Genomic DNA, 9425 nt, shown 5'->3' with positions numbered 1-9425 from the left:
TGTGGATGGGAGATTAATTAACCTCCTCCCACATTCTGGCTCTCTTTACCAAGATTCTTAACTAATATTTCAAAATTGTGAGAGACCCCATGCAACTGAAGAAGTGAGCTCAAGGTTCACTAAACTTTATGCTGGAACAAATTTTGCTCACCTACAAAGTGATTGTGGACTTTTGTTTAATCTGCAAAATTGAGAGAGTAAGAAAAAATGCTTATGAAGTAATGCAAATGCAACTTCACACAGTCTGAAAAATGCCTGTCAAATTCTAGATTGCTGCTGTCTTCATCCTTTCACTCACACTTGTTCTAGAGTTTAGAGCCCCTTGCTTGTCTCTGGTTGCTTCACGTCCCAAACTCAAATATGCAATAGTGATTAAGAATGGGGAACTATAACCTTGAGAACTGGTTTTGTTTCCCCGCTCCTTCACATGAAGGCAGCCGGGTGATCTTGGGCTAGTCACAGTTCTCTCAGAATTCTCTCAGCCCCACCTACCTCACAAGGTGTCTGTTGTGGGGAAGCAAAGGTGACTGCAAGCTGTATAAAAACCAACTCTTTTTCTTCGTCTGGTTTTCATAGAAGCAGGCAGTGCTTCAGATCTCCTCTTATGTGCTGTTAAAAGGCATCTCTGATCCATCCATTCTAGGAGGAGTCACAGGAAGGTCCATGGATGCACTTTTCATTCTGCTGCTTGTGATAAGGAAAGATCTGGCGAGTGAAAATTTGAATGGAACTGTAGATGGAAGAACATAGGGAAGCAGAGATATTACAAAGATATTCCCTAGAAGGTGGAAGACAGAAAGCAAGGTTCCAGTCACGAGATGGGGAATGATATAGACTGGAAGAGAGAGAATGAGACAGACAGAAGGATGAGCAGAATGTGGGGAAAAGGCTGAGTAAAGGACACAGTTATGAAGACAATGACGTGAATCTGATTTGCTGCAGAGCAATAGGTCTCACTGAGCATGACCATGCGCAGGAAAATAGCTTCAGTTTCAAAAGACAATGTAAAACAAAAGTCAAGGATATTGTACAAGGAAAGGATAATACATAGAGAGCTCTAATCAAAAGGGATAGCGAGTGGGGACAGGATAGGCAGTAGGAAACGGAGAAGACAGAAAGAGGCAGACTTTCGGAGCTTATCACATCGAAGAAATAAAGAAACTGAAGGAGGTATCAGCCAATTCTGCCATCAGTTCCTCTTTTGCTGTCCTGTCTGCTTCAGCCCAGCATCTCCAGCATCACACACTGCCTCCCGCAATGATACTTCACAGATTGCTGAACATTTCAACCTTGCTGCATAGAGCTTAGTGGAGGGCAGAGGGAAAAAGAAGAGCAGTTTTTATGAGAATAAGTCTTGGATGAAGAGGGGGCTGTTCCCGTCCAGCCGCTTCTGAATGTTGTATGGAATGGAAATGGAATGGTGCCCCAAGGAACCGGAACTGAGATGGTGTCAGTAGGGGCCAACTGCACACTGCACTGTGGGACCTGTAACAAGCTCCCAAGGCCCCCCCTTTCTTTACAATGTCAGAAGAGGGTGATTTGCAGGAATTATTATCATCAAAGGAGTGAGAAAGGACTTAACCCTTTCAAGGAAAAATAAGGAGGTCTGCAACAGTTTTCCAAGCAACAGCAACCAAAAATATTGTTACCTCTTACAGATGTTCAGCACAGCGTATTCTTTGTTTGTAAAGTGTTCTTGCAGAGGCAAAGTACAGCAAGTTCTTCATGGAGGCTAGCCCTCAGTTTGCAGAACATTCCTTCAGTGTTGGGAAACCTCTGCTAGCTGAAGTGGCTTTTCCACTGCAGCTCTTCAGCTGGAGGAAGGCTTCAGATTTTATTGGGTAGAATGCCAGGATACGAGCCAAGCTCAAAAGATGTGATTTAGTCTTTTATTTATTTGTAAAAGTAGTCAGGGACAAGAGAAGTTTCAATGGAAAGAAGTTAGAATCATAGAGTTGGAAGAGACCAGTTGGGCAGGAATAAAAAAAATCCCCAAACTTGGTGTTAACTACTTGGCCAACAACTTGTTTGCACCGACAGTCTTTGCACATGCACAGTTTTTCTTTATAAAAAAAGGAAAAGCTGTTAGACAGGCATTCTGAGCTCTTAGTGTGCACCACTGCCTGCCAAAGAATCCAAGAAAACATTTGCCCTGTTTCTAGCAAAAAGAACCAAATAGTGCAATGCGCAGACACGGGCCACAAACGTACACAAGCGGTAACAAAAGTCTTCCTCCCCAACCCCAAGGCAGTGAGTTAGCCACCAACATTTGGTAAAGTCAGCACACTAAAGCAATTATCTTGGCTGTCGAGACTCATAACTCTGCTGATTGGTAAACATCCCTGTCAGTTCTATACCTGCTGAGTCCCTCCAGGCTCCAAATTAGAAATTACAGTATGAGATCAGAAGAAAATGATAAAGTAGGCGTTCAGAACATCACCAGTACTTCCTTGGAAGCTATCATCCTTTTAAAATACTAGCAGGGCCCGGCCACACGTTGCTATGGCTTATTGTGGTGAAAAGGGAAAGGAACAGTAGCAGCAAATCAATTGCAGAGGCCAGCAGTACGTGCTCATGCAAACACGCAGCCTGATACTGTGCGATGTCATTGATGTGTGTTCCCGCATTCCTTGGGGTGGGGAGGAATGGAAAGGCACTCCTCCCACACATCTAGGCTGGCTGGTCATGATCCTTTACCTGGGAGTAAGTTTGGTTGGTGGCAATGGGTGTCGCTTCTGGAGTGAAACCCTCTTGAGGGGAGTGCGATGCAGCCATTCAAAGTGGCATGTCACTTTGCGTTGCTGTACTTGAGCTTACTCCTGAGTAACAGCGTGCGGCCTGGTTTTCTTAACTGTAACCGCAGTATTCAGGGAATCTAGGGTGCCTGGCCCTTCCCTCCCGTCCCTTGCATGTCGCCCTGAAGTCGGCCCGCGTGGGTCGCAAGGAATAGGCGAGACACAGCAATATCAGGATCCGGTGGAGAGAAGCCAGTGGCTAATCTGCCGAGCTAGCAGTCCCTGGCACCTTTTATTAGGGTTTACGGGAGGCGGGTTCGGAGGCGGGAGAGCGGGAGAATCCTGGGCAAAACATGAGTCATAGGGGCTGCGTACGTGCGGGAGGAAGCGTTCCTGTGTGGGTCTAATCCATACCTGGGGGTATGCACCTTTTGTCCCTTTGTCCAGGGCAACCCATGACCGTGAGTCATGGGGGTCTTGTGACAGGTGAGCTCACCTGCCCAGAGGGCAACAGATGGCGCAGGCATTCCCATGCTCTGTCTGAGGCTCCGCTGGGTAAGGCTGGCTCACCCCAACATCGCCCCTCACTCTCTTCCCTCCCTCACTTCTCTTCCCTTGCATGCCACCCCTCCCCCTCCTTCCCTTCCCTTTTCCTCCGCTAGGGTGGGTCATATCAAGATGCTGCCTCCCCTCCCTTACATGCCACCCCTCACTGTCTCCCCTTTCTCACTTCTCTTCCCTTGCATGCCTCCCCCTCTGTCCCTTTCCTCCCCCTCCCTCTCTTCCCTTGCATGCCACCCCTCCCTCCCTCCCTCCCTCTCCCTCCCTTCCCTCTCCCTCGTGTGTATGTGTGTGTATGTGTTTCACTTCCACTGGAGTTACTGCCTATGTACTGTTTCCAATGCTCATATCTGGCCATCTGAGTGAACATTCTAAGGGTGACAGTTACACACAGGCAGCTACATGTCCTTCACCATGGAGCGCCAAGAAAAGGCGTTTTACCTGGGCCAGGTGTGAAATTTCAGGTATGTGAACATCTAAAAACACTCTCACCTGGCTGACTATAGTGGCTGGGAATTTTCAGAGGAATTGGCCCAGCAGTTACTGAGGCATACTATCATCAACAAATACACTGTTACATATATATATATATATATAGATCTATATATAGATCTATATAGATAGATAGATAGATAGATAGATAGATAGATAGATAGATAGATAGATAGATAGATAGATAGATAGATAGATAGATAGATAGATAGATAGATAGATAGATAGATAGATAGATAGATAGATAGATAGATAGATAGATAGATATAGATATAGATATAGATTGTTTTCTGGATCCTTTCTGATTAATGATCCAATATTTATTCTGTATTTTACTGAAATAGTCTTATAATGTCATCTGTGTGAGCCTTAGAGAAGGAAGTTTTCATTGTCATCACACACACCCTTTGGGGTAAGCCAGCATCTGTACCTGCAACTTGTAGTCATTCGAAGAACTTTTATAAAGTTAAGCAAGACAGCTGTAGCTTTTTGGGCACCCATCTACCACTGTCATCTCCAGTGACAGGAGAGATGCAGCCTTGGGTTAGGCAAAGCTAACATACTGCTCCGGTCAACAAAGAAGGGAAAAACATCTGATGGACTGAGCAGAAAGGCATATCCACCAGCTGCACTCAATTTAAAAATCTTGAATTACCAAGTCATAATGACTGAATACCAGCTGCTTTTGGGCGAAAACAAAGCTCTTAGATGCCCTTCCAGAAGACAAGAAATCAATTTTCAGTTGGGATGAGTGAAGGTCCATCTTGTCTTCAGGGAGGAAAACAAACATGGCACATTTCCTGCAGATGATTGCCTGATGTGATGATGTCTCGTCTGTGTTGCACCAGAAGCAATGTCATCACACTAGGAATGCCAGTCGGCCTTTCCCATTTCAGTAGAGAATGTCCTCCCACAATCCAGTTGAGCAGCAACCTGCAATGGTGGGGGGGTTAGGAGTCTTCCATTAGCGCCAGACAACTTGCAACCCTATTTGTTCCCCTTATCATGCCTTTAGAGGAAAATTTCCTGTCAGGGGCAGATAAATGGGAGCCCTAAAGAGTACTGGTTTCTTCTGGATGGAAATGTCCTTTCCCTCTCACTGCTTTACCCATAAATTACTTTAAATTATTTTCCACTAAAAGCCTGTACCCCTGAAATGGGAGCTGTGCATGGAAGCTGTATGTTGCCAGTTTTGCCAGAGCATGGGTGGAACACATTTCCTGTAAACAACAGAGCCTCCTCTCCACTTTGCTTTCAAATGGGAGGACAAATGGGAGGATCTATTGAAAACATGGGCCCATGTGTACTCTTTATTATATATGATTAGCACATCAAAGTACAAATACTTGCTCATCCGTGAAACACATTGGGAATGCGTTTAGTAGTCAAATAATCATGTCACAAGTAAGAATAGGATACTCTTCTCTGGTTCTGCCCGCCCTGCCCCTGCATGGTAAGCAAGGTGTCTAGAGCAAGGTAGAGCTAGACCAGGTGTCTGGAGTGATAGTATCTCAGATACCTTCATCTGATTGAGTTTGTCCCAGCAAGGTCTGCTTACTTGGGTTCCTTACTATGGCAATAATTCATCTGAGCTCCTATTATAGTCTGGTGCTATTTCCTTTGGTAGTATTATGTGACTAAACCACCCTTTCCCTGAGAGATTTACCTGGCCCCATCAGTGTTAGTATATATAATTCTTCTTCTAGTCAAGCTGCTCTTAGTAAATTCCTTTAGTTCTGGTTCCTTACCATGTTTATAATTTACCCATGCCTTTATTAGTGTGGGGTTATCTGATTTACATAATAATATTTTGATTTATTTTGCAGGTTACTGATATCATTTGAGAGATCACATAGGTTATTTACTTTGATGAAAGTTGCTTTGAGAAAGTAATTTGAAAAGGCGAGTTAGAAATCATTGTTGTAATTTATTTATTCATTTATTCATTATTCATTATTTGTTAAGAGATACTACTGACCATCTAGAAATGAATTTTGAAATCACTTGACTAAGATCTTGGTTCCCTACCCATTACTCTTTTCACAGCTCTGTGGAATTCCTTGTTCCTCAGTGTGTAGATTAAAGGATTAAGCATTGGAGCCACCATGGTATAGAACAGAGACATCATCTTGCCTTGGTCACGGGAGTAGTTAGAAGGGGGCTGGACATAACTAAAAATGGCTGAGCCATAGAAGAGAGACACCACAGTGACATGGGAAGCACAGGTGTTGAAAGCCTTACGCCTGCCTTCAACTGAGCGGATCCTCAGTATATTTCTTGTGATGTAGAAATACGATATTATGATGAGGCTCAGAGGGATAAGGAGGATGACCACACTAGCACCCAAGAGCTCAGCCTCATTGACAGATGTGTCCACACAGGACAGTCTGAGCAGTGTCGGTACTTCACAGAAAAAATGATCAATTTTGTTGTGTCCACACAATGGGAGACTCAGAGTCATTGCGGACTGCACTAGTGAGTTGGCTGGAAGCCAACCACCCAGGAGAAACCAGCCATTTTGGAACATCACGGAATGGCTCATGATGGTGTGGTGTAGCTTAGGGGCTGGCCCAGGATATGCTGCATAGCGGTCATAAGCCATGGCTGCCAAAAGAACACACTCTGTTGAGCCCAGACCAAGAGAGACGTACAACTGGACTGCACAGGCGACATAGCTGATGGTCTTTCTTTTTGTCCAGAAATTCACCAGCATTTGGGGACCAAGACTGGTTGTGTAACAGAGGTCAAGAAAGGAAAGGTTACTGAGGAAGAAATACATGGGGGTTTGGAGATGGGGATCTAGGCATGACACAACAACGATGGTTGTGTTTCCAAGCAAGGTCATTACATAACCAATCAAGACTACTGCAGAGAGCAACAGCTCCAAGTGAGGGTGATTAGCCATTCCCAGTAAGATGAATTCTGCTGGGTAGCTTTCGTTACGGTGTTTCCATGATACATCATTGATCATCCTGTGTAAAAGTAAGGGATAATGAATTGGGAACAGAATGAATACAGAAGAAAAGCTAGTTTGAACAACTGACACCAAAGCAATAGCTTGGGTTAATTGAGACAGTGGTTTTTTTAATATTCAGCTATTAACTCTCATTTATGAAGTGTGATTTCAGTCTAGGCCTGTAAAATTGAGGTCTATATTCTACCAAGTGCAATAGAACATAGAATGCTCTGAGACCTCTTGGCTGGGCTGACATACTCTTTGCCAGTGGAAAACCGGAGATGATTTGTCAATGGACTGTTCATCTGCTCATTGACCACTGATTTTTCATTGAGTTTCTTTAGTGCATTAGGATATTATTGCACAATAGTGCAATGGTTCCTCATGATTAATAGCCAATCAAAACTCCTGCTGGTGGCACGGCAGGTGCTTCATGCAGGGAAAATCAGACCTCAGTGTAGATGCAGCCTTAGATCATTTAATCCCTCCCAAATTAGTTAAATCAGTCATAATGCATGTTGTGCTTAAAAAAAAAATCCTAACCTTTTGTGTTAACTACTTCAGTAATGGCTAACAACTTGTTTGCACTGGCAGGCTTTGCACATGCTCAGTTTTTTTAATTAAAAAAAGGCAAAGCTGTTAGGCAGGGATTCTGAGCTCTTAGTGTGCACCACTGCCTGCCAATGAAGCCAAGTAAACATTTGCCTTGTTTCTAGCAAGAACAACCCAATAGAGAACAGCGCAACACACAAAAATGGGCCACTTTGCTTAGATAAGCTATAACAAAAGTCCTTCTCCCCAACCCCAAGTCCGTTTGTTAGCCACCAACATTTGGGAAAGTTAGCACACTAAAGCAATTCTCTTGGCTGCCACGACCCATAACTCTACTGACTGGTAAACGTCCCAGACAGTTCTACACCTGCTGAGTTCCCCCAAGTACTTTCTTGGAAGGTATCATCCTTTAATATATTAAAACTACTCCTAGCTAATTATGGTATCTCTCCTCTTTCTCTGGACTACATTTTAAATAAACAGGGGCTTTTTTTTCAGCTAAAGAATACCAAGGAGGTTACATGATACTGATATTAAAAGATGGTTTGTATTTGGTTGCTTTTTGATCAGTGAATGTTTGGCTGATTTTGCACTTTCTAAGTGCTCCGTGGCTAAGCCTGCTGCAGAGCTTCTCACCCTGCTTGTAGTTCCCCACTGCTGCCCGGCTCCTTCCTTTGCTCAAGTCAAGCTGGTACAGGAAGCCCTGAATGGTTCCCCACAAGCCCGGGGCTTTCCCATAAGAACCACTTAAACACTGTGAGCTCTTCCATAGTCTCTTTCACGCATATGCGGGCAGCCTCTATTTCCTGCGTTCGGATTGGCTGAATCTTTCCCGATTCCCCTCACTCACTTTCACTATTATAGTTTTACATGACTCTGAACACAAAACAGGCACTGAGGATTGGCGCCCTCACGCCCTCCCCATCGAAAATCCTCGCATGTGCGACAAGATCGCCGTCCTCCGCCCCCTCTGTCTAAAATATAAATCTAAAATCCTTGCTCTCCTGTGTAGCTGTGTAGCCCTCCTGCTCGCAGCACCTGCACACGCTGCTTTTCTGCCCAAGGTTTATCCCTCCTTTTTAAAAACTAAGGTTTCTCCCACTGTTTTGTTTTCACTGCAAGGTGGAGATGGGAGGGCACCCCTTCTCAGCACCTGTCCATTGGTCAGACAGGCCAGAATGGTGTGGTGGGAAAAGTGGTCCTATTTCTGCTACGGAGGAGTTTTGCATGCCGGTTGAAGCCTCCGGAGCAACAAAGGGGCACTTCCAAAGGACTACAACCTTTGCAGTTCACGAAATTCGCAGAGCAAAACCATTGCCATACTGCAGCACCAAGGGCTGATCAAAACTCCCAAATGCATCGGGGCATTCCCCATGCAAACAGAGGGGCAATTTTGGCATGCAAAATCACAGCCTTTGAGTGCACATCCCTAACAGAGGGTAGGAATAAGCAGACTGTTTTCACAAACTGTGGAAAGCAGCAAATTTTGCAGTGGGACTAATCTTGCTTGCTTGATGAGAGCCAGAACAGTGTAGTCAGGGAAAGTCTAGGATTTAGGAGACTCCGATTCAAGTGCCTGTCATAATTAGGCACCTCCTAGTCTCTTCAGAGAGAGAAAAAGGTGTACCTCTCTCACACACAAACTTCTGCCAACTGCCTGTGTCCTGAGGGAAAATTTTCCCTCCAAAATCTCTAACTGACAGAACAGCTGGCTGAGCAACTTTTTGTTGTCAGAATAAAAATTGTAATAGATGTTTAACAGTTTATATTTCTCTTTCAGTTTTACCACATATTTGTATTAACAAAAGAAGCCATCTAAATAATCTTATCTGCTCTTCCAGGGCACTTAACTGTTAAGAACAGCAATATCTCTGGTATAAAACTAACATCTTTCGGTCATGAATTAAATATAGAAATAGCACCAGAAACTTGTAAAGTAGAAACCAGAAATGGAAAGATTTTCTTTTCGAGAGCAAGTTTAAAAGAGCAAACCTAGCAAAGGATTAAGGATGAAAAAATGTATAGGTACAAAGGAAGCTGGTTTTAGAGAGTCTACTCTGTGCAAGATTTTGTTTAGTAACTTCTTCAATTGATACAAATCACAGACAGGACACTATCTTTGTGCCTTC

At 44.1% G+C, this 9425-nt stretch overlaps 1 protein-coding gene across 1 annotated transcript; it reads right to left on the bottom strand.

Annotated features, from left to right (window-relative positions):
* Positions 1–5796: 5796 nt before the first annotated feature.
* LOC125427710 (putative olfactory receptor 2B8) lies at positions 5797–6759 on the bottom strand. The gene has a single exon (XM_048487261.1). The coding sequence runs from the start codon at positions 6757–6759 to the stop codon at positions 5797–5799; it is 963 nt and encodes a 320-aa protein (XP_048343218.1).
* Positions 6760–9425: the final 2666 nt, after the last annotated feature.

This window comes from Sphaerodactylus townsendi, linkage group LG03 (genome assembly GCF_021028975.2).
Source record: "Sphaerodactylus townsendi isolate TG3544 linkage group LG03, MPM_Stown_v2.3, whole genome shotgun sequence".
In the NCBI taxonomy this organism is placed as follows: Eukaryota; Metazoa; Chordata; class Lepidosauria; order Squamata; family Sphaerodactylidae; genus Sphaerodactylus; species Sphaerodactylus townsendi.
This window is presented reverse-complemented; position numbering and strand designations above follow the sequence as displayed.

Excerpts from the sequence above, each read along its gene's own strand:
- LOC125427710 (XM_048487261.1), bottom strand. The coding sequence starts at position 6,759 with ATGATCAATGATGTATCATGGAAACACCGTAACGAAAGCTACCCAGCA.